Below are 26,071 nucleotides of genomic sequence, written 5' to 3'. Positions count from 1 at the left end.
ATACTTAACCTTCTTTAATTCTGTGTTCACAGAAGAGACCAAGCATAGAATGGAAACCACAGGTTAAAATCATGTATTCCTCTGCTATATGTACTCTACTATAATATTTAAGTATCAAATTGTTAATGAATTGCTTCTGGTTGCTTTCTTATTAGGTTTGCTATGCTCCTAATCCAGGTTGTAACACCCTTCCTGGCATACTTCTCCAATAACTGCCCCAGTCCTCTATTTTACCAACTGGGATGTCCACCCCTGCTCCCATTTTTCCTTCACATCCGGAACCTGATCCCACACCATGCCTGGCACATTGAGATTGCCAACTACTATCACTCCCCTCTCCTAGTTCCAAATTATGTCCAACACGACACTGATCATTGGTCGGTCCACATGATCCTCAGACATAATGGATGTTTTGACAATGATCCGGATCTCTTAATTAACTTTAACTAACTGTTGCAAACTGTGTCCTTTGACAGCATAGAAGATATTCGAGGTTTCAGGGAAAATTTTGTTTCAGTGTACACTGAAAAGAACGTTTCAAAATTCCAAATGGCTTCTATGACAAAGCCGTCGCTATGTTGTCCTTTATTTTTTATTAGCATAAACGAGACTGTTTTCCACGGAATATCTACCTGGTCGCCTGTGCTTTAGATAGTGACGAAAGTTTGGTTTGTGCTTTATTAACGTAACCGAATGATTGACCGTATTGTTATCGACGCCATACTATTTACTTGATACTAGCTGCAACTTGATTCAGTTCTCCATAAACAAAAATAAAGTTTTTTTTTTTTACTTTTGACTTTATTAAGAAATTACCTCTAGTACCTTATAAATTAACTATTGATTCGGAATACGTACCTCTGAATTATCAATTTTTAGTGGTGATTTCTCGCCCACTCCTTTAAGTGGTACAAGTTCAGCTTTGCGTTCGGTTGATATTTGTGCACGTTTCATTTTTGAGTATTTTAGTTCCAGAAGATACTCTTATTTAGCAGTTACAAATAATCATAACAACTTGCACCACTGCCACCCAAGTAATAATACGTCTTTTTATCCTTTTATATCTTTGACATGTTCCTTTAACAACATGTACATTGTGTATTCAAGTCTTATTTTTTAATAGTGAACGGTCAAAACCAGTGTTGCCAACGCCTAAATTGAAAATTCACTAATTATCGTTAAAGCCTATTAAGGACCTATTCTTTTTTTTACAGTAAGAAAATGAGATTCAACGATTCTTGCTAGTACCCCAGAAACTACTTGCAGACGAATAATGTTTAAACATCTGGGTTGATGGCTTAACTTCCTGTCGTTGATCAAAGTGATCTACATACAAACCTGTTAGGTGCTTTACATTTCTTAGGTTGGTTATGGTGAGACTTCCACAACACTACAGTCAAAATCAAAACATTAGCTGCATTTCATTTGTTCGTTCAAAGTAGTCTTTGGTTCAAAGCGTCACATGTTAAACGAATTACTGAAAAGTAGAAAATATGCTGGTGACATTGAAGGCGTTTGCATTCAAGGTAAATATTTTTCTTAGCGGAAAAGCCAGTTGTTATTTTGGAAAAACAAACAGAAACTGAAAATATAATATTCCTAAAACTATTGCCATAGTTTTGGAATCAATTTACTGTTTTAACAAATTTTGTTCTTGAGAGCAGGTAAATCAGGGTTAAAATTATCAATGTCGATAAATACTAGCCATTTACACAGATTGTAATATAACATTAACCTGTATGACAGTCAGTTTGGTACTGAGGATAAGTTAGATTCGAATCTGAAAAATTACCGGATCGTACCATAATTATCGTACACATATTAAAAACACATAAATTCCTTCGTGCAACAGCCTAAGTCAATTCCTTAAATTAATGCATATAAAACAGGGGGGAAAAAAATACATATAGATGTTCAAAAACTTATACGTGATAATAAAATGGTTTGCAAGAAAGTTCTTCAAAATTAAATAAAAACATAAATGTTTAATTAGGATAAGTAATATACGAAACTGAGACTCAAATTTGAAAACAAGAAGCATAACTTTGATACCTATACAAAAATAAAAAATGGTGCAACATTCGGCTTGGTGCAAACGTTTAAGGAGACCGTTGGTTACACCAGACAACCTTCAGAATTGGGAGATATGGCACCATTTTTTAACGCGAGCCCCCCTTTGTGGTAAATGTGTGTATTTTGATCAGACTTGTCAATAAAAAAATTAATAAAATATAAACTAGATGATGGTGCAACATTCGGCTTGGTGCAAATGTTTAAGGGTAACCCCTGGTTACACCACCAGGGTGTCCACAGTTAGTACTTTCTTACTAGATCTAGTACTTTTATTAAGTTTTTTAGTGGTCTAGTACATTTACGCTCAGATCTAGTACTTTTTCCTTTAATATAATAATATTACAGTAACACCAATTTGTTTCAGTAAAAATTCCCAAGAAGGATTTGAAATAGCGAAATCTATTTTGACAGCACTACGAAACCCATTAATTCAGGCATATTTTTTGTTCCTGGCTTTTATTCTGCCGACAGTAATTAATTTAAATTTAAATAATCAAGGTACTGAATATCATCTTCGTGTTCTGATTTCATCAGTGGGAGAGAAAAAATGAAAATGATAATGAAATATTACATGAAACCTCAATATGTTTTAAATAATCCAATTTAAAAAAAAATCCAGCTGACAACGGCCAGTTTTTAGACATAAGCAAAGTTTATCTAGGAGCGAGAGTGGAAGCCCTTTTGATGGGATTAGACAAGAACATAGTTCCACCAAGTGATGCAACACAATTGAAAGTTAAATGTTTGGCCTTCTTTGTTGAATTTTGCTTCCAAGTTTTAAAACGAATAAATTTTAACGACTCTGTTCTAAAAGGTTAAACAATGCCGAAAAGTGCAAATCAGACGACAATCACAATATAATGCCACTAGCCAAACATTTTCCTAATGTTATTGAAGAAAAACATTATGAAAACCTGGATAGGGAATGGCGTTTATTGAAGACTCTAGAAGTACTGTAGAAAGACAACAAATTTATGGATTTTTGGAATACAGTTTTTGGAATGAAAAATGTGGTAGGAGACCAAATGTTCCCTTCTTTAACAGTGTTCATTAAAGCCATGCTATGCCTGCCTCATACATCCCCAGCTATTTCATAATCAAATTATTTTGGCTAGTCAACAGTAAAAAATTTACAATGTGAGACACCTTGTCCATAACCTGCAGCCAATCGGACTTCCGGGAAATATCCGGCCGTCGGTCAAAACTATACAAGTTTTCAAGCTTAAACTTTTGACAGATGGACGGATGAAATCGTAAATTCCCAAATATTTGCAAGGTAAATATTTTTATCTTAAAAGTTTAAGTTTATTTGTTTTGTTGCTTCCACAACATGTGTTTAACTTGCATTTGAACATGTTTGAAAGTTTGATATTTGAAAGAGAAACTGGCAGACACACAAATAAATATTAAAGAAAAAAAATTTAGGTGTCATGATTTATAAGTGCTCAGCATACGTGATCGTCAAACTAATCTATCTTTAAAAGATCATTTTCCTCCAAAATTTAAACCTTGAAGTGACAGCAGCATCAAAAATTGATACGTATAATTACGGATGTGCATTGTGTTGTGAATTGCTTGGCTAGTTGACAGATGAAGCAATGGCAAACCGACATATGTGACGGACCATTGAGAATCCACCTGTAGGCGAATTTATTTTTCTTTGATTTAGCCTATCATTAAACAAAACTTACAGATTTTGTGTTGGAAGATTTTAAATAAATTACTTTTACTTTTGCATGGTTTTCATACCATATATATATATATATATATATATATATATATATATATATATATATATATGTGTGTGTGTGTGTGTGTGTGTGTGTGTGTGTGTGTGTGTGAATGGAAATCCTTCAACTTAAGGTCTTAAGCTGGACTGACAATCATCCATCTCAGATGTCCTGGAAAATTCCATCCGTCCACCCGTTAAAACCTTACCAAGCTTTAACTTTCGAAGGACGGACGGACGAAATAACCTCTAAAATGTTAGCAAGACACCTATTGCCAACAACCTTTAGTATCTTAAAAGGTTTTTAAGCTAATTTATATGTTTAGTTGCTTCCATTAAATGTTATTAACTTACATTTGAACATACTTAAGAAACTAGGATATTTTAATAAATATCAGACCAAAATAATTGAATTTAAAGATTTATTAAGTGCCAATCTGTCATTATCGTCAATATAATATATCTATACAATTTTCAATATATAAATATTTACCAGTTTTTAAGATTTATAGTTTGTTGGCAGCATTAACGTGGAAATGTGAATAGCTTGTTGACAGATGGACGAATGACGGACGGATGAGACGGATCATTGCGAGTCCAGCTTTAGTTGTTGACTATTTACTTTACTGGACACATGTGTGAATTTTCCATTGCTCACTTCTTATCATTATGTACAAAACAACAAAAACCACATTGTGTTGTTTCTCAGTTTCAGGCTGCTTTGTTTGTGGTGAAGACCATGACTCGGGGAAGTGTCATTTCTTACGTCATGTGGAGCCGGTAAGTTTTTTTTTTTTTTTGTAACTAACGAGGGGACCACCAAATATGGTACAAACGGATTTTAATGGGTCTTATATATGTTGTGGAGGGAGGCCCCCAGAGTACTAAGCTAAAAGGGTTTTGTCCAATGCGCCTTAGTTTTCACGAAAATGGCGGTTAAAGTTTTATACGAACATTTTAGACCGGTACATTTTCCGTCGTGCCAGGCGAGCCAGCCTAGCCTAGTTGGTAAGGCTCTTGCCTAGCAGCCGGCCGGTCAGGGTTCGCTTCCTGCTCATAGAAATTTTATTTTTTGATTATTTCATAATTTTATAATAATTCTTATTTTAACGCTAGCGACGATGTATTAAATTTGTACTAGAAGTGTATTAAAATCACATTGAATAACATTAAATATAACAATGAGTGAATGATATGCTATAGTTCATTACTTCCTGACCATTTATTTCCCCTTTAAAAGATTAGAATCCCATTAGGACTCGCCTACCGTAACTACAGCATAAGAGTGATTATTAAAAGAAAGGTTGGGAACGGCAAAATCAGGTAGCAATCGTTGTCCAAGTATGATTGAAAAAATACATCACGCTATAATAAAATATTTTTTACTATTTATTTCACATAACTTAGACAAGGAAAGGTCATATGTTGTTAGTGATTAGCTGATTTGTTACTTTCCTAATGAATTCATAAGATAAATAATGTAGTCCATTTTAATGATACAGGCACACACTAGTATTTTTTAGAAAACCTATTGATATTCTTAAATTTGCAACAAGCAAGCTATACAACAAGCTGCCTTAGCATTTACAACAAATATAGATTTTCAAAGAGACATTTGTTTAGATAACAGGGTTCATACCCCTCATTAATATCCTTAAAAAGTCCTTAATTTGTCTTTAATTAAATAAGGGCCCGTAAAAATCTTTTATGAGACAGTAAAACACACCTTTTTAGTTTAAAGGTGATATGTTAGTTACGGAAAAATAATTCAAAACATTTTTTACACGTAAAATCTAATCACTTGGCCAGCAATTCGCAAATTTTACTGTGTATGCGTTTTTTGCTGCCAAGATGAACAAAAGAACATTAAAATTGTACCATTTATCCCTTATCTGCATACTGTCACAGTCAGTCTTTATTAAGGAGAATTTTGAATACGTACCTCTGAATTATCAATTTTTATTGCTGTTTTCTCGCCCACTCCTTTAATGTATTTTGTTATGACACCAAAAAAAATCTTGAACCATTTGTAAATGTTAAACCGCAGCTCTGCATGCTACCGCTAGTATATTGGTGTGTTCCTACGTGTGCTTGACTATAGTCTGTCTCACTCGTAGATTGCAGTACAGAGCAAATCTCACCCACTGTTATCAAATTGATACTGGCTGGATTGTTAACATTAAAGTTCTTACTTTGTATACCATTGTTAATTGTAATAAGTTTTGATTATTATATTATTAATTTTATTATTTGTCAAATTTGCAAGACCATAAATCATTTGACAGTACAGTGAAGTCACGCTGATCCGAACTAATTGTGGCGGAGACCTGTACGGATTACCATATTTTCAGATTAGCCTAATAATTGCCCTAATGCAACAGCATCTAATAAATACATCTCTGTAAACATTAATTTATCATGTAACACAGCCTATAACACTTTTACAAGCACAAAATCACTAAATATGTTCAATTATAGGGTCAAGATAACATAAATAAGTTTTAAAAATATATTAATAAAAGGTTTTTTATGTATAAATTTCTTTAACTCTAACTCGTTTGGATTGGAGGGATTTTTGGATTAGCAGGACTCCTCTATATTATTACAGTTGTATATATTCTGAAAGAAAAAAATATCACTAATTAATAGTTCACAGGAGAAGCTATTTGTAGCAGTTGGTACTATTAATAAGGAATTTCATTAATTATGTTCTATTGTATGGTCAAAAGAAATTTTTTTAATATTAAGTGAAGTAAAGAAAAACTAGGTATGTTAGAAAATATTTCAGTTATGTTTCCTTAGAAGTAAAAATTGAATATTTTCACATGATTCTCTTGTTGAAATACAGCAAGAAAATTCTCATTACAAAATTTCCTTTACAAAAAATCATTTTTTAATTCCTTTTTTAAAAAAATTCTATTGCATTATAAAGTTGTTTCTGAAATGTTTGTGCTATATGGTGTATATCTGGCAACAGAGCACACCGAAATGACAGCACTAATAGCAGATATCATTCAGTGATAAGAGAGAGGAAATGCCCATTAAAAGCACACTGCGATCTAAGGATGTGAACGGGCGGAGCAGGCAGTCACCTGATAGGCAGACCCTTCAGTCTTGACTTCACTTCAGCACAGTGAGCATACTCCTAGTTTACCCCCTGTAGCTTTGAGAGTTGATTTCTGAAAATGTCTAGGGTAGATGTTTATCTACTGATGATTCCAGTCCAAAGTATTTTAAGCTGTATCTTATCTAGGAGTTCATCATGTGTGAGAACAGACATACGAAGTAATGAAAAAAAAATTTTGTGTCGTCTTCTCTTGGCTCAAGAAAGAGAGAATAAATTGATTCATGGAGATGCCTTTTTTTTTTCTCAAATGGGATGAACCCACGCACTTATAAAGCGTTTTATTCTCCGTTTTTGTCGAAGCAGACACACCGTCGCAACTTTCTTACGCCAGCCTGGTTCCATGTCTGGACCGCAACTGACGGACGGTAATAATACAACCGTACATTGAGCATTGCGTGGATGGGCGAGCACTCGGACCGTGCATTCAAGCACTGAAACTTTCGCCCATCAGGCAGAATGACAGGACTGGCAATAGCCCAGACCGAGTGTCTGTGGCGTTAAGGATGAAAAGCGCTGCACCACACACCTTCTCGTGCAGATTGTCAGGGTGGAAGACAGCAGGAGCCTCACGTACGCCCGCCTCTCTCTGCCGGCCAGCCTGGAGGTGCTGGATTCTGCGGACGGGACGCCCGCCGTAGTCGCTCGCACCACGTTCGCCAGGGGCACTCAGTTTGGTCCCTTCAAGGCTCGACACCTCTCGGAGCTGTCTTTCACAACAGAATTTCCTATCAAGGTACTTTTCATTGACCTGTTAGTTAATTTTTATGCTTTTGTTTTTCCCTTATAAGTAGAGACAGGTAAATTTTGCTGATTCTTTTGGTTGTGAAGTGAACTGTGAACATTATATCTTTGAATCACTTTGATGAATGGATCACAATCCTCTCGACACTGAAGGTTTTAATGAAGTCACAGTTGTAATGTATGTTGTTGTTTTTTCCCTGTTCATCTGTATGAAAAAATAGTGTATGCCTGCTTTATAAATTTATTATTGGGGTAGCTCCAAATATATTTTAACATGTATAAATGTCAATTATTGTGATAGAACATCTTAAATTTGTTGCAAGACTTGCACTTCGGTTGCAAGAGAAACTTCTAACTTTTTTTTTTTTTTTACAATGCAACTTGTTAATGTTTTATTTTTGTTTTTTATGTATAATTTTTGAAGTTCATTACCAAAGTAAATAACTTTTTTTTATAATTGTAATATACCTGATAAGGAATACTAAAATGTTTATAATGGTTTCTCAATCATAAATAGGATTAAACATTAAAGCCATGTTGAATTTAATTCAACCAAGCAAAGTAAAGCTGTGTATTATCTGTGAATGACTTGTGGTTTTAAGTTAACGATTTAAAATGTTTTGAAAATATTGCTACAGTAGTCCAGGAGTTACAATATAACAAACATTATAGACAAACTTATTTTTTCTAAATAGGTACACTATTTGTTCTTGTGTTTGATTATAATCACGACTTTTTGAGTAACTTGTTATTTTAGTGTTTGGTTTGTCTACTGTAGTCTGTGCAAGTATGTGGTATAGGCTGCTTGCGTATGTTGGCCAATTGCGTTAGTGCCTACCTGTTGCGGTGCGTCTCTTTAGGTGGTGACTGCCTGCTCTTGGTGCCTACCAAAAGGCAGAGCCCACATACTTGCCGTAACTACATTGTCTTACGTATTTATGTATCTTGCCCACCGTATAAATCCCTCAGTTGTTGACAAATAAAATAAACAAATTTGAGAAACCATTAAAAATTTAATTTAATAAATTATAAAAGATATTTTTTTAAATATTATTAGTTGTATGAGGGCTGGTCAGACTGACGAAATAGTGCGGACAAATCAACTGAATAACTTAAATGAATTAAGTTTCAATCAGGAAAGGGCCAAATTCAATTTTCTAATATAATTTTAGATCATTTAGAATTGCAATATTTAGAATATTTTATTTGTGGTTCAAAAAAAAACATTGCGTTATCTACAGCACTGCAATGAAACAATAATCAGTAAGTTTGGTAAACTATAATAAATAATTAGGAGGAAATTTTTCAGGGTTCGAGGGAGCCATGCTGCTATGCCTCCCCACCTCCCCCGGATCCGCCAGTGGTTGCGATATATTTGCATGTTGTTCAGGTTTTCAGAAGCTTGGGCAAAGATAATGACGACGGTTGGTTTCTGGACACCAGTGACGAGAACTCTTCCAACTGGATGTGCTTGGTTTCACCAGCAACTTCTCCCAAGAATCAGAACCTCATGTGTTATCAGGTACCTGAAAGCTTTACTATTTACAATTCTTAAAAACAATTGTACACATAAACAGTTCATTAATTTAAATAATAGGCCTGTTTCATGTTTCAAAACAAAACAAAAAATGTATCATTTGAATTTGATTCTATTTAAAATACATACACCCCCTCCTTGAAGTAACGCCCTAATTCATTCCAGGAAAACAGAGCGCTGATCAAAACAGCGCTAATCAAGACACTACTCCCATTAAATTAAATTTACAGTTTTAACAAATGTTTAAATATAGTTGATGCACAATTAAATAAATGTTTAAATTGCATTTTGAGACTAAACTAAACACTGTGAAAATATTCATGGACGACATTGTTTACATGACAGGGTTTGGGCATAACATAACCTAAGTAGCTGCTTACAGCATTTCTGAGTTGCAGAATGATAATGATTTTAATATAGAAGAAATTTTTCAATTCTAATAAAATTAGAATGTCATAAACTTAAGGTTTTCTATTTCATAAAATGTATTTAACCTGTTAATGTTTATATTAAATGGACTAAAGTAAATTTGCATTTGAAGAAGGAAATAACTATTAAGGAAAGAGCGAAATATTGTTTGTTGATTTGTCACATTATTAATTTGGTTGCATTTTTTAATACTACACAAGTGCATTGGCATTGTGCACGCACAGAAATAAAAATTCACCTAAATTAAAAAAAGTGCCACTTTAAATCTATGATCACGCTACTTCAAATCATGCCATAATTTATTGACGTCATTACTTCAAAACCGTGCAAATCTAACAGTGTTACTTTCATAGGAGGGTGTACTTAAACTTTAAAATAATGAATATTGGTTTGTATTCAAACTGTAGTAAAGATGTTTCTTATCACTTCATGTAACGATTAGTTTTGAGGTTAAGTGCCTTTATATTAAATTATAAATGTATATATCGTAGTTCTCCTATACTAAGGGCCTGATTTACTTTGGCACACTTAAAATGTGCAGAGCTTCAGAAAAAAATATGATTTGAAAACTGCTCAAGATATCATTGGAGTATTTTTTAAAAAAAAAGCATTCAAGGATATGCTGAGGGCGGATAGTATTTCTGTTTCCGTATTTTGTTTTTAGACTGTATTTTCAGAATAAGTTTTTGGCATGAAACACCTGGTAGAATTTCTTCAAAGCACTCAAGGGACTTGTACTACACATTAGTCTTCATTTCTGCACAATGTAAAGTAATTTTATGGTAACCACTCAAACCTCATAGTTGTCATATGCTCGACGAGAAGACTCCGCGCAAGATCAGAGCCAATACCGCACTAGAAGCACCGGTAGGGGTCATACTTATCATCCCGCCTCACTGACATAGATACACCCCTGAGTAGGCGGGCCCCTTAAAGGACCCGATAACTACCCAGAATTTATTTATATATGTGCACAGTGAACAGCAGAACTGCTGAAGTTGAGATTGTAATCAATTATTTAAACCACAAAATTTATAAAGTTTAAAACAGGCAAGCAGACATTAAGATGTTAACAACCACTGTGGTAAAAATTTCCTAAAACTATGAAAGCATACTTTTTTTTATAGTAAGTATTTTAAACCATTAGCATGAAATAACATGTTTAGGTTTTGGTGAACATAACTTTATTTTAATAATTAAAAAATTTTGAAAAATTATTTTCCCCACTCTTATTATTTGCCTTCAAGAATATTTTGATATTTGTATTCAAGCTCACTTAGACCTAAAAAAAAAAAAACTGATATTTGCACAGACTTGTAAAATACCTAATAAAGTTCTGCCATTGTATTCCCATCAATTGTTGTAAGACTGGGGAGACTAGAAAAAATACTATCAGAGCAAAATAAGGAAAAGTGGAAGTAGGTAATGCGGTCTGTCTAAAACAGTGATGGCCCAGTTTGCTCTTTTCAAGGATCAAATTTTACTTTTGAAATTATCCAATAGCCAGAACATATGCATAAATATTTTTGTAATTTCTTACAATATTTTAGTGTTGTATTCTGCAGTATGACCAATGAATACATTAGTGCGGCATGTGGTGAATTTTGTTAAAAATAGTGGTTACAAAAAAATAATAAAAATTACCATGAAACATTATATTACAAAATAATAATGTTTTTCAGTGTTTCTATGAGAACATCATTATTTTATAATAGTGGCTATTGGCAGTTTTTCCTACATTTGCAAACAACGATGGCTGATACACGACAGCTTACTTGATAATAATATGTTCTTATTTGTAAGATTCTGTTAAATGTGTAACGGGCCGCCAGTCTGTAATTACTGGTCTAGTAAATCAAAGAAGATAGCTTTCGAAAGTAAAAAACAGTCTTAACCTTCGCATAGTATTGCAGATCTATCGTCCAGAGGTTGTCAGAAATGCAGCAAATGATTTAAGTTTCAACTTTTGTTGCTAGATCATGCTCTAATGGTTCAGATATAGGTAGTAAAGAATTTTTACTGCTGTAGTGTGTTATTGGGATTTGGTATTCAAGAAAAAAGGTTTGAATGAAAATTTCCAGGGATTTAGCGAATTTAATAATTCAACACTGACAAATTATAAACATATTTTGTACTTTTAGTATTTAATTATGTATTTAAATTACATTATTTATTGATTTGGGAAACTTTTAAGGGTTGAATGATTAAACACCATAGGCCTGAGTTAATATTTTTTTTATTTCTTGAACATTATTTTATTTTTGATACTTGAGACCTAAATTTGTATTCCCAAGGGTTGATTCAAGGTAATCTTTGTGTTTCAAATTTGAGATTTTTATTGGAGGTGATTGGGATCTGATAGGTCACTGTAAAAAAAATCAGCCAGTGCTGTGGATACTAATAATTGACTGTTTTATTCCAGGACAGTTCCCACATCTACTATGTAGCACTGAAGGACATTCAGCCCGGGGAGAAACTGTGTGTGTACTACGCACCGTACTACGCCGTCAAATTGGGAAAGTTGCCTTTTCAGATAAACGGCCCTACAAAGGTTGTAGTTTAGGTATATTTAATCTTACGTATTTTGTCCTATGAAGTATTGTATTGTATAAAATTGACTTTATCTGTGTTTATTTTGTATTCCAGAAAGATTCTAAATCAAAGTTAATTAATAAACCAGAAAAACATAAAGAAAATGAAGAAGACAAAAGACTTTACAAAGAGATGTTGCTGAGTAAGTGTTGCGTCATATTATTTACTTGTTGTTTATAATAGCACTCGTAGCATATGCCTTAAAACCCTCTTAAGAAAATCTCACTTAATAAAAATTTCCTGCGTTATGAGTTTACATTAATTTAGTACTTTACCTATAAAATACAATTTTGCTTTTCTAATAAGTTTTCCCTGCAAATAATTTTAAATTCCAAGTACTTTGAGAAAATTCTTAAAAGGGTTTTACTGTAGTGTACATTGTACGTACAGCTCATAAGGGAGGAAACCATTTTCACACACAACACCAGGTAAGTATTCTATAAAGTTTAGGACAACAGAACTAGACACTAGTCAATTTGAAAGAGGTCAAAACATCATGTACGTAGAACTTAACCATTTGTTACCACAAATGTGACATCGACCAGGGGTGCGCCATCCCTTAAGCCCAATGTGCCTTGCCCTGCTCACAAACACCCCTCCCCCCCCCCTTTTCCTTCCCCGCCATCACCGCCCACTAACTCACTATGTCCACCATGTTCTTTTAAACCTTGTGCCAGCAGTGTGTAAGCTTGTGTTTCACTCCGTGACCGCAAGAGGCACGTGTAGTCTGTGGTGAATACCATGTAATGTTTATTTGCCTAACTAATAGGAGTTTTTTGTTACTCTTAATTTCAAACCCTAAGTATATATGTTTTCAGGTTATTACAATAAGTATGGAGCGGCGTCATGTGCAAACATTTTAGCAGTTTAGTATTTTTGAACTAAAATACTAAATGCACATGGACATAAATACATATTAAAACTTTTTAAATAATTATAATTTAAGTGAAAGATCTAGCATTAACATGTAATTATCATGAAGGTAGTTCAGAAGCTTCCTGTGGCCATGACAGTTCGACCCTAGCCCAGAGTAGGAAGGAATCACCGCACCTCAAGTATATCAACATTTGTTATTGCTGATCATATAGTATCCGCCGTTCGTATCAATACTTTAAACTTTTAAACCTTTTATTTTTCTCTAGGTATTAATACTTTAAACGTTTAAACCTTTTATTTTTCTCTTCAAGGCTTACACCTGGTGGCAGACTGCTTCACGTAATTATTAATTCCAGTAATGGGTGCTTGACGCGAAACGACAACTTGCAACTCTCTAGGCCAGGTCACGTGGTGCCTGGTCCGAATCTAAGCCAATTAATTGCCATTGGCGTTTTTACCATTATAATTGTGTTTCTGATTTTATGTATTGCATTCACCTCGTCTTCCTACCAAAACACTCGTGAGTACTTTGTCCGCTTGACCACGTGTGATCCTGTCCGGGGATTGATGCACGTGGGAAGCTTAAAGAGCCCACTGACAACAATCGGCCAGTATAAGTAATAGTGTGCCCGCACACTAGGAGCAGACAGGTGTGGTGTGTAAGTAAGGCCCAGCACCTACACAGGTCTCGTCATGGCCCTGTGGTAGAGTCTTCAGCCTCCCCGTGCCCATACACGTGGTGGCACCCAAGTTAATGACGATTGTTTTCTCTCTTTAAAGACGTACATTTGCCCTGACAGAAATTATTTCAATATTAAAAAAAAATATATATACTAAAACTTTTGTCACAGCAACTTTCCTTCGCTCTTAGAGGTATTCTTTAACCCAATAGCAGTTTAAAAAAATTTCACTGTGATTAAATTGACCTTTTTTTTAGTAATCAAAGTAAATATTATTTTTACTGTTTACTGAAATCACATTTATGTAACCAAGACTTAATTTGTACCATTCTTTATGTACACGCTGTTTCATATATAACGTATTGCATATTGTACAATATTTTATTTATAATATTGTTACGATTTCCCTGCGGGGGTTCGTAAAGGATAGCCCAATTAAAGATTTTATTACACTACACAATTTTATTTATTACCACTACTTGTCACTTACAAATAATCTTCTAAATAATTAATTACACTTAAATAAATGTCAATTCCCTGGTCACTCGTTCCGCACACCTCGCTGGGCCGCACCTCTGGCGCAACTCACGCCGCAGCACCCCTCGTGGGTCTCCGCCGCGGGACTCCGTCGCCGCACTCCGACGCCGCCGTCACACCCTTCGCCGAGATCCCACTCGACGCCTCACTCGGAACTTCACTCGGGACTCCGCCGCGCCTGCGACTCTATCGCCCGGAAACTCCGCCGCGGGAAAACTCCCGACTCCACTGAACTCACTCCCTGCCCTGGAACCTTCGTCCAAGGACTTCGCCACTCTGCCGCACCCGCGGCACTATCGCCCGGAAACTCCGCCGTGGGAGAACTCCCCACTGAACTCCTCTCGAAGGTCGGCCCAACCTCCTTATATAGCCCTTGGGTTCCCGTCCAGAACAATCGGGCATGTCTCCGAGATATCGCGCGACCTTCGCCGTCGAAATGCCCAGAAACGCGTCGTGAGTCCTCGAAGGACGCGGCGGCTGCTCAAAGAACGCCGATAAACTCAACAAGCATCGGGTTCCCACAAAACGCGCCGATAAACATGTCTGAATCCTTTTATTCCGCAGTGCAGCCTCTTTTAAGAAACTCGATCTGAGGCAGGTGCGCGCTGCGACGGTCAGGATGTTGCGAGACAGTATGACACGAGATACCAGGGAGAGGATGCAGGTGGAAGGGGGCGCAGACAGGCCGAACGAGTGCGGCGATGCCAAGCACTGCAGCCAAGCGCGATCGTAACAATATTTTGGGCATTTTTTTTTTCCTGATTTTTTTTTTTTTTTTTTTAAGTTTTATATTTGTGTGTGTGAATGTAGGTTTGTTTTTCTTTTAAATTTGCGTATGTATACACACACACACACACACACACACACAAATTTGTATGTCCCGGAGCACTAGACTCCATGCGGGATTCACGTTAAAAATAATAAACAGGTACGTAAATAAGATGAAAGTGAAGTGGGTGCTTGCCGCCCTGCGCAGACAAGGAGGTGGCGAGCAGGCTGGCGGAGGGGCTGCCCGCCAGCCGGCTGGGGGCGCGGAAGGCCCCGGAGAGGTGGCGCTGCCGGCTGTGCGGCGTCGGCGAGGCCGGCGTGGTGAAGCACGCCAGGCACCTCATGTCCCACTACAAGCCCCTGCTGGCGCGCGCCGAGAAGCCTCGCTGCCACGCCTGCGGGCTGGCCCTGCCCACGGAGAAGGTGGGTGTGGACCGAACACTCCACCGTCGTACGAACGCTCGGGATGACACGTGATCCGTTCGCTGGCTGCCGACTTGTGAAATGCCTCGACTTGGTAACCTGCGATTTAATTAGTTTTTTTTTTTTTTTTGGTTGGTGGTATTTAATTTGGCCCGGAGTCCTCCAGACATGGGCGTCGCAACCGGGGGGGGGGGACACGTCCCCCCCCCCCCCCCCTGGATAATGAAAGTCTTTGATTTCGTCCCCTCCTATAATATATTTAGTTTCGTAGTTATATTAAAAATATGATTTCTGTGATACAACCCATATGTTGCGCATGGTTCATTTAGTCCCAATCGTGGTAATGTGAGCACTGTGTTTTTTACAAATTTATTCTCTGAAAAAATTTTTTATAAAAAATAAATTATATATTGCAACCAACTGTAATTAGAATATTTAGGAAAGAAAAATGCCTAAAAAACCACCTTTTTGCACCTTCAAACCCCAAATTTTCCCGGGGGAGGACCCCCGGATCCCCCACTTTTTTCCCAGGGGATGGATATTCCTCAACAACTAAATCAATTGCAGTCCCCCCCAAAAAATATATCCTTGCGACGCCCATGCTCCAGATAAACTGTGGATAAACATTATTAGCATAATAGGTATAATTCTGTTTAGGTTTCCTATAGTTCAGCTCATTCTGTAATCCTACACCAAATGAGCCTCTGGCGTTTGGATTTTTTTTAGAGTGGATTCCAGCTGTTTGTCCTGGCCACCAGTTCGACTTGGAGTTTATCGTTACAGTCTGTTTTCATATCAGCAGTGTTTCGTGATTCCTGCTGGTTACATTTGCGTAATGATTTTTTTGAAGACGAGATTAGACTTGATTAAACTTGGTCTATGATACCTTTTTCAAACATTTATTCTCATCTGTATTTTTTCTTTCTCCAGAGCAGTTTGTTATCACTGTCTTTTAATGATTATTTAGTATTCCAGTTGAAACTGCATTGATGTTTGATAATCCAGCACAGGGCCGGATTTAGGGGAGAGCAACCGGGGCGAAAGCCCCGGGGTCTCCACAAACGGAGGGCCCCGCAATAATTTCATATAATTCTTGTCTCCGATTATACAAGGGTTATTTTTTTTTCAACCTCCGATCGGCTGTAATAAAAAAAAACGGGAATCAATTGGGAAATTATTTTAATGTCAAAAGAAACGTACATCTTTACTCTATTTTTCCACATAATCACCGTGCAGATTGAGGCATTTGTCGTACCGATGCACCAGCTTTTCAATACCCTCTGCATAAAATAATGCCTCCTGCCTATTCAGCCACGTTTTAACAGTGCCCTGCAGTGTGATTGCAGTTTAATTTATCCATGGCATGCCCATTAATCGATACCCTAATCACTCGAACACGAATCGACACGTCTCGTAGTGTTTACCCCCTTCCACCAACCATGTTGAGCGGCTAACTCACACCTCAGTTGAAGCTTGGTTATGGGAATGTCAACATGGCTGCAACGATAAACTGTACGGCGAAATGCGAGCTGCGTGGAGTCATCCGTTTCTTACAGGCAGAAAAAGTGGCTTGGAGGACGACGCTTCAACACCAATGATGAACAAGAATTATACTAAGAGAATCTACTTGATTTCACAATAAATTATTTATTGGAAAACTCGACTGAAAAAAAAATGTTAATTTTATTTGGAAAATAATTGGGGCCAGGGTGCCTCCGCTCCTCTGTTGCCCTGAGGCCTCCAGACCTCTAAATCCGGCCCTGATCCAGCATAATCACTAGTCCATCATGTCTGTGGTTCCGAACATACGAGATAAAGCCTTTTCATTGGGTTATTTATTTTTCCCTGTCAGTTTGCTTAAAAATTAGGTGGTCTGATTTTAGGATTGAACTATTCTAGGGCAAGTAATGGGTACCTTATTATTTACAGTTGAAAGCAGTACATTCCAGAAACTTAAAAAAAAATAAAAATTAGTTCAAATTCCATAACTTTTTTCTTCCAAATTCAGGATTTTCATTCATAACTAAAGAAGTCATAGATACTATACAGTGAATGATATTTAGCTTTACCCCTGAAACACGACAGGGAACTAAGGTTTTACATATACTGGAACATAGTTGCTGGGAGCACAGAAGGTTAGGGAGAGTGGGAGGGAAGGAAATTTTTTTTGAAGCTTTCACTTGGAGGCTACGAGGGGGCAGGTACTGTTTGTGGTTGACTGTTATATATATTTTGCGATGTCCAGCTTATTTGTATATTTTTCATGCCATGTTTATTCATGTAAGTTTATGACAAGTGTTTCAAGATTCGTTGTAAAATCTTTGACATGGTTTAGAAAACTATTAAAGACTTTCATCAAAAATCAAATGGCAAATGAAGAATACTCTCATGATTAAACCCATCTCAATATTTAAAGGGTTGATTGTAAGCATAATTTAGTACTTTATCTCAAACAAAAAGGGTTTCACCCTACTAGTTGTCCAATAATTATCATCATTTGCATGACTTGCAGATTTATTTGTCGACTTCCAGTTTTACAGAAATGTGTGGAAAATATTGTTGTTTTAATCTTATGATGTTTGACTGTTAATAACTTCTGAATGAAAATGAATTTGTGGCTAATGTTCTGGGACAGAAAGAATTTGAAGAGAATTGTTTTCATCCTTGTGTCAGGGTGCCTACAGATCACGAATGTCATGAAAAATTGACAATACTGATAATGTTGCTGGAAGTCATAAAATTTTAATTTCCAGCAGCCTTTGTGTAAATTGCATTTTCACATGCCTCAATTCAGTTTTCAGTTGCACAGTTAATATAAACAGTTATAGAATGTCCACTTATATAATGTGGAAATTATCTCAAAAGGTTTTAGTTTTCAAACATGAAAATTTGATTGTTATATATCATGTTCATGTTTAATTTTTGCTTATTATTTACAAAACATTTCTGTATGATATAGAGAAGGGGTAGTTGGCTATTGGTTTGTTTTTTTTCTATGGGTTTTCCTGGTGTTTGCAAACATACTGTATGTGCATTTACAATAGAACTGAAGAACTGACGACCTTGCTGTGGTTGCTTGGTTCGTTGCAGCTTCTGGTGCGTCACAAAGTGGAGAAGCACGGGTTGAAATTGAAGAGATGGTGTCAAGCTGGCGTGAAGAAACAACAGGAGCGTAGGAATGACGACAGAAGCGTGTCCAAAGATGAAGCGCCCCCATCTTTCTCGGGGAAAACTCCAGTTTCTCCCAGGGAGGTGCGAGCACCGATGCCGTCGATGGAGGCGCAGTATTCGCCCCAACAAATGGCGTCCTCGTCTTTGGACGTGCCTGCCACGTCTCAGGAGATGCAGGTCTCGTCCGTGGGCGGAGGTTTCCGCGACGGGTTGGCAGCATCGTCGCGCGAGCTGACAGTCGCGGCCTTGGACGACGAGGAGCAGCGGCAGCCTTCGACGAACGCACTCCACCTTGTGCCTGAAGAGATGCAGGTCTCATCCTCCGAACTGCAGTCTTCGTCGCAGGAAACGCAGGTTGGAAGTGTGTTGGTAGCTCACTTTATTGTTAGTACCTTTGTTTACCCGCTTCATTCTTATGCCCTTGCAGTTCCGTTTTGTACCAATTGTCAGCATTCATCCACTCAAAATTTAATTTCCATTGTATTGTTTTAAAAGCAACACAACGTAATGTTTTTTTTAAATTTGTTTTCAACATAAATATTTCAGATATTTGCACTTCTTGAGTTAACATTTTAACTCCGTAAAACAATTTTTAATGTTCTAGTAGACAAGTAAACATCTATACTACAGCACTTCATAAATATGTTTGTACCATTTGACCCAGAGGCAGTGCTGTGGTCAAGTGTTCAGCTAATTTAGATGTTAATCTTTATTTGTATGTACATTATGTATATCAGTGTAGCCAGAGCCTGTCTACATAGTAAAATAATTTCATTGTAAGTCAGTTTTTTTTATTTATTTTTTCTATACCTTTTTTTTAATATCTGCAGTAATCAAATGAAGAATTTATTAATTTTTGAAGCCTTTTAATTTTTTTCAGACCATTTTGTTGACAACACTGCCTGAGCCATTATTCAACAACCAGTCGTTGAGTGCCTTGCTGCAAGACGGGCAGAGCGATGCCATCAAGTCGTTCTTCGCACAATACCAGGAAGACATAAGCGGGGACCTCGCAGTGGGCTGTGCTGTTAAAGCCGGCCACGAGACCCTCCAGGCGGGTCTGGCCAAAGACTCCCTGTCGAACTTCGGGCTGTCCTCCGGCGAGATGTTCCTCCAGCAGGACGCGTCGTCGGAATCCGGCTCCAGGAAGAACTTTGAATCGGCGGACACCCTCAACCACATTTCAGACCCGACTTCGTCGTCCTTGGCCAACATGTTGGCGCGGGAGGAGGAGGACGGGGTTTCCCACGTGCACATCATGATAATGACCCAAGCGCACGAGGATGGCTACAGCCTGAACCTCACAGCGGGCCAGGGGGAGCCGTTCCATGCGGAGCAAGACCAGGCGGAGGTGCAAGCGCGGAACGGCTCCGTGGGAGACGTCAGCTGCGCTCAGCAAACTGAATCGGCCGAAATGTCAGCGAATGGTGTTTTGGCAGCCATGCCGCAGTACGTACTTACTCTGCAAGATGAAGAGGCCGCCAAGAAGAAGGATGAATCTGGGCAGTCTGATAAAGTCAAGATTATTGGCAACACTGCACAGGTAAGTCTCAGGAATTTTATTTATTTTCCTTCCCACCAATTTTCAAGACTAGGAGAGGGTTTCAGATTTTTTTTTTATTGGCGCATCTTAAGTGCAGGTATTATGGACAATATGACAACACCAACGAACACAGTAGGTTTCCTATGACAGAATTGTTGGTGACATTTCGGGAACTGGCATCTGTTCCCATCATTTGGCACAAACAGACTAGTGATTTTTTGTAACTTTTTCCCCAGTGTTGAGGGGAGGGGAAAATTTAGTGTCTAAGCTGTTTAAATAAAAAGTTGTTGTCTGCCAGCAGGCATGACCCAGCAGTTTGTGAAAAAACTGAGTAGTGTTGGTTTTTTTTCCCTCAAATGACAATGATAAGTCTATCTTTTTCTATACTCCTGTTCTCTGGACAGGCATTTGCTATTCCTCACCTGTTTGCATGAAGATTTGCCTGCTCTGGGCTAGCAGCCAGGCGTTAAAATCAAATTCTGTATTCACATGGGTCTACAGTTCATGAAAGTCGCAAAAAAGTTGAAATTGAAGAACTGATCATGTGAGTCATTCAGTCATAAAAAAATCTCCAAAAGCAAACAGTAATGTAGCTGAAAGTCACAAAACTTAAATTTCCAGCTGCTTTTTGCTGACTTGTGTTTTACTTTTTTTTGACAACTCGCTTCAATTTATAGTCACATATTAAATATAAACGGTTTGAGACGAACCACTTGCGTCATGTGGAAATTATCTCTGAAAAGGTTTTAGCTTTCTAAACATGAACATTGTCACGGTCCGTATGTATAGTAGATCTGTTTCATATTATGTTTAAGTTTGCTTATTTGTATAAAAAATTATTCAGTAATGTAGAGAAGTTGCAAGGAAATTTCACTTAAAAGATCCTGAATAGGTCCACCTGGTGTTTGTAGACACGCTCGGACACAGCGTGTTGAATGGTGGTGGTTCTCGCGATGCCGGTTGTCATGGTTTGCAGCGGGACGGTCCAGCGTCGTTGCCCGGGCTGCTGGAGCAAGGACCGCCGTACACTTGCGACATCTGCCAGAAGGAGTTCCACTGCTCCGAGTACATCTACCGACACCTGCGTAAGCACACCGGCGAGTTCATCTGCATCTCCTGCAAAGTGGTGAGGCTGCTTCGCTTCTTCGTCCCTCGCATTTCTCTTGGGTGCTGTTACCGCCATCGCCGTGAACAGTGGCGTAGCCAGGATTTGTGTATTGGGGGTGTTAAGAAGCATGGCCCCCCCCCCCTCACCGTATTAAAGCGGGTGGTCCGGGGGTCCTCCCTTGGGAAAATTTGGATTTTAAGGTGTAAAATAGTGCTATTTTAGCAGTTTTCGGTTTTTAAATTTAAATGTTGTATTGGTAAAAATTTTATTAATTTTAATATGAAATTTGTTTGAGTGATGAATAAGAAATTAATTAAAGATTTGGTGCTGGGGGGGGGGGCTCTTGAACCCTTAACACCCCCCCCCCCCCCCCCCCCCCCCTGGCCGTGAACGTGCATGCATTACTGTTGTTGTTGTTGTTGTCATTACTCTGTTTGAAGGGTGGAGAACGGGGAACTTAAGGGGCTTAAGGGCTTCGTCATATTGGGTTTTTCAATCTTTTTCGCTGTGATTCTAATTTTGAACTATTTATCCCAATTTTTTTGCATGTCAACACATAAATCGTATCTCCCAGACCTTCTACGCCTTGTTGCAACCGCATGTTTATCGACAGGCTCTAGTCTGTAAGCGCCGCGAGGAAATAACTTATTTGTTCACGCGGGCGACTACAACTATTATGATAACTACACCAGTTCAAAAGTGTTGATTTCTTCAAGCAGCAAAAATCTAAGTTTTCTGCCGTGTCAGACCAAAAAAAAATTGGCATGGGAGCTTTATTGCAAGCAGTATCAAATTGTTTGAGATTGCAAGATGAAGAGGCCTAATCCGCCTTAACATCTGATGCAGAGCGAGGTCATTAGAGCCATTAACACACAACACACAGAGACACAGGCCAGGAATATCGGTGAAGGAATCTGTCATGACCTATTGCAAGAAACGACCCAGAATATCTCTGGGTTGATTTCGAGGTGACCATGGTAAACCGAACTCTGAATGACTGGTCCAGGTATTCAAACTTCGTTCCATTCAGTCATTTCTGAAAATTAAGTGCTGAGCCCTGGAAAACTATTCCAGAACAGTAGGATTTTTTTTTTTAAAGCTATCATATTTTATTTTCACATGCCATGTTCAGTTAATAGAAGATTGAATATCCTCCAAGTAGATTAAAAGCTCAGCAAAGCATTTCTTAGGCTGAGCGATCATAAATTTGCAAACATTTAGCGAAGAATGCCCATCATCTCTAAACATATAGAAGAATATACCGGTAATAATGGCTATGAAAACAAGACAAAAATTAAGTTTATATTTACAAAAACAACTGGTTTTAAAAGAACAGATGTGTAAATATGATCATAGGCATGTGAGAACACTAGTTTTTTTTAGTTAGAATCAAAGTTAAATACAAACATCAAAATATTCTCAAATAGGGTTTGTAGATTCTAATAGTTTCAAAAGGTATTCACTGTGTCATTCTATGATGTGACATTACAAATGGAGTTGTGTCAACTTTTTGACATGATAATGATGCAGAAATGTTTGTATTTACTATTTAGTGCAACATTAACTATACAGGTTCTTGACTTCAAACCAATGGAAACTGTACTCTGCATATACTTTTTTTTGTTTACATGACACGATTTTGCACAAAAATAGATGTTCTTTATAGATTTTTGAAGTATATTCTGTTTTACTACTGTATTATATGAAATTGCATTACAATGTTCCAGCCAGTAAAAAATCACCTTTTTAGTACATAAAGAAAGTACTTTGAACTGAATTGTGACTAAATGTAAAACATCTTGTTGGAATCCAAAAATATATACTTTAAACTTTAAATTAAGAAAACCTCTTTATAGTGAGGTACTTTAAAATGAGCTTTCACTTAAGGACAATCAGACATGTTTAAGCTTAGAAATCTTAGAAAATATTTAAATATATTTCTCTGTTTTACTTTTGAGTTAGTTTTGATTTTAGTAGTTAAATGGTAGTTACATTTAGAAACTAGCAAATCACCACATCTCAACACTTCCATTTAGTGTTTGTTCAAATCCCGATTTAAACACCTCAATTAATTAAAATGTACATTTATTTTATTGTTTTTGTTGGAACAGGTGTTTGCCCGCAAAGAGTCTCTGGTGAACCATTCTTGTTTTGCTGTGTTCGGCTCCAAGAGTTTTACATGTGCCCACTGCAACAAGACTTTCTCTCTTAAGAAGAAGCTAAACAGGCACATGCTCAAGCATACAGGTGAATTTGAGTGCATGCTTGCTTCAGAGCTGGAGGTCCTCTGTGGCTATGAGCGTTAAAGCTTGGTCTTGGGACATGTATAACATATTAGCTCTCGGTATACGGCATTTGGTAGGAGTAATTAGGTGAATGCTCCATGGAACGGAAATTCGTAACCAAGGTGTTGCCAACTGTGGCGGATGGCGCTAACCAAAGTTCACAAAGCGAAAAGGAAACTTTATAATATTAGCTGTTTAAAGACTAACAAGATGGGCACTATTTTAATGGAATTCCCTGTCAAAAATCAGATCCAAAGCCGGAGTTTGATCTTTTATAAAGTCTTTTTCGCTTTTATCAGTGCCGTTTCATTATATGGTTTAAAATTTCACTCTTCAAATCGAATGATTCGATAGTCGATGTAGCTGCTTCAGCAATGAATTCTAGCAGCGGGTGCGGAATCTACTTGTTATTCGTGTCTAGAAGCTTAGTTGAAAACATTAAATATGAATATTTTGAGACTGACCACTTAAATCTGAAAAGGTTTTAGCTTTCTAACAAAAAAATTTTCTACTGATAATATTTTGTAATGTCATGATTCATTTTTATTTTGCTTAAGTTGAAAACAGTTGATATCATGGTTCGGAATAAAAACACCAAAATTCAAAAGTGTCATAATTTTCAAGTTTTTTTTTTCCCCAAAGGTTTTTAAATCCTCACCCTACATCTAATAGTTAGATGCATTGGCTAAACAAAATTTTAATGCAATCATAAATAACCCTACTATTTAATTTAAACTAAAATCAAACCTGCTATATACGTACTTGCTTAGGCGGTAAAAATTTTTAATGGGTAATTTTATTTATTCATGCTAAAAATATTACTTTGCTAAGTTAGCGAAGAATGTTTTTATAGTATTACTAGTCAAATTTACCTGATTAAATATTTTTTTAGCACATAACTCATCCAAGTAATTTTTTTTCCTTTAAAGTAGATAGCATGTGTGGTTTTATTTCAAAATGTAATCAATACTAGGGTTATTTATTATTGTGTAGAAAGATTTTTTAGAGACAGTATCTATTCATATGGTGCAGGGTGGGGTTTAAAAACTTTTGAAAATTTCCTTTAGCTCAAAAACTATGACACTATGAATTTTTTTTTTTAAATTCAAACTATAATTTACTGGCCTATCAGCTGTTCTCAGCTTGACATTGAATTATAGGACACGCTGTTTAATGATCCTGTGATATAAAATAGTTGTAAAAATTTATTAAAAGGTCTTGAAAAAGTGCTGGAATTGATTCACCAGGTATATGTAGGCACTCTCGAGTTTTAGTATCACACAGGTGCGCAACAACTAAATTTCCAAAGGGGGAGGGGGGGGGGGGCAATATACCTTTTTATAAAAGAATCGTCGATCCCCCCCTATTGAAGGTGGAAAATGGTGCTATTTAAGCAGTTTTATTATATCTAAAAATAGATTGCACCGCACTTTCTTTGCCCCCCCGTTTGCCCCCGCTTCAAGGTTTCAGAGGGGGAAGGGGGGGGGTAAAATACCCTTTCCCCCCCCCCCCCCACTTGTTGTTGCGCCCCTGGATCACGTGATGCGGTTTGTTTGGAGCTGCAGACGCGCACACGTGCAAGGACTGCCGGCGCGTGTACGGCTCGGAGAAGGCGCTCGGGGCCCACCGCTGCGACAAGGGGGCCCGGGAGCCGGGGCCCTACCGCTGCCCGGTATGCAGCAAGGAGTTCCAGCGCCGCAGCAACCTCGACAAGCACCTGCCGCTGCACGCCGGGGCCCGCCCCTGCGTCGTCTGCGGCAAGAAGCTGCGGGCCGGGGGCGTCGCCGGCGCCCACGAAGCTCTCTGCACCCAGGTGCCCGGCTGTAGTCCTCGTAGGCAGGACGGTCTGTGAGTGGTGAATACCGTATTTACTCGCGTAAAGGCCACCTTTTTGTTTTTCCCAAATTTTGGACTCCAAAAAAAAAGGGGGGGGGGTGTACTATACGCGAATTTGGAGGAAAAAAATAGATTTTTATTTTTTTCAGGTATGAAGAACCAACATTTAATAAAAGCAAAATGAAATACCGCCACAACTTATTTAAACGCCAATTAAATTTTGATTAAATGAAACAGCTGGCGGAACAACTGCCAGCTAGCCAGCCAACCAGACAAAGGAGTGTTAGAAATAGCCAGCAGCACTTGCTGACTACGTGGGTACCTGCTCCACCCACTTCCCTTCCTCCTTCACATCCCCTCTTCTTCTCCGATAAAACACTGCACATCAACACAAGCGCGCGAGTCCAGCTTCCTTTATCTTCACGTCGTTCGAGATACGACTAGCTGCGTAAGTCTGTCACGCCTCACGACGGTTCTACTGAAAGCGGACAAACTATAATACCAGTCTCTGTATCACTGCCGCTTACAAAACCACCTCCCGCCGCTCACAATACGTGGCTTGCTGTTTGATGCATGCCGAGCTGCCCTGCCCTCAGATAAACCCAGAAAAATGTGT

The 26,071-nt window shown here is 37.8% G+C and overlaps 2 protein-coding genes across 3 annotated transcripts in view; one reads left to right on the top strand and one right to left on the bottom strand.

Moving 5' to 3' along the window:
- The window catches only part of LOC134531920 (E3 ubiquitin-protein ligase rnf8-like), a 39,822-nt gene extending 38,547 nt beyond the window's left edge, over positions 1-1,275 (bottom strand). Inside the window, exon 1 of one of the 2 annotated variants that reach the window (XM_063367962.1) lies at positions 859-1,275. In XM_063367962.1, coding sequence (XP_063224032.1) covers positions 859-954 — 96 coding nt within the window. In that variant the 5' untranslated portion in view covers positions 955-1,275. The remainder of the gene's footprint in view (positions 1-858) is intronic. The other variant, XM_063367963.1, reaches the window with a different exon arrangement.
- A 102-nt stretch (positions 1,276-1,377) lies between these two features.
- The window catches only part of LOC134531919 (uncharacterized), a 44,633-nt gene continuing 19,939 nt past the window's right edge, over positions 1,378-26,071 (top strand). Inside the window, exons 1-12 of the mRNA XM_063367961.1 lie at positions 1,378-1,526; positions 4,512-4,582; positions 7,468-7,662; positions 9,061-9,192; positions 12,059-12,187; positions 12,283-12,370; positions 15,298-15,512; positions 18,603-19,037; positions 19,564-20,226; positions 21,203-21,352; positions 23,446-23,581; positions 25,185-25,432. Of these exons, the coding sequence (XP_063224031.1) occupies positions 1,463-1,526; positions 4,512-4,582; positions 7,468-7,662; positions 9,061-9,192; positions 12,059-12,187; positions 12,283-12,370; positions 15,298-15,512; positions 18,603-19,037; positions 19,564-20,226; positions 21,203-21,352; positions 23,446-23,581; positions 25,185-25,432 (2,526 nt within the window). The 5' untranslated portion in view covers positions 1,378-1,462. The remainder of the gene's footprint in view (positions 1,527-4,511; positions 4,583-7,467; positions 7,663-9,060; positions 9,193-12,058; positions 12,188-12,282; positions 12,371-15,297; positions 15,513-18,602; positions 19,038-19,563; positions 20,227-21,202; positions 21,353-23,445; positions 23,582-25,184; positions 25,433-26,071) is intronic.

The sequence above is a fragment of the Bacillus rossius genome, chromosome 5 (genome assembly GCF_032445375.1).
Source record: "Bacillus rossius redtenbacheri isolate Brsri chromosome 5, Brsri_v3, whole genome shotgun sequence".
NCBI lineage: Eukaryota > Metazoa > Arthropoda > Insecta > Phasmatodea > Bacillidae > Bacillus > Bacillus rossius.
Note: the sequence above shows the minus strand (reverse complement) of the source record. Positions and strands in the feature narration are given on the sequence as shown.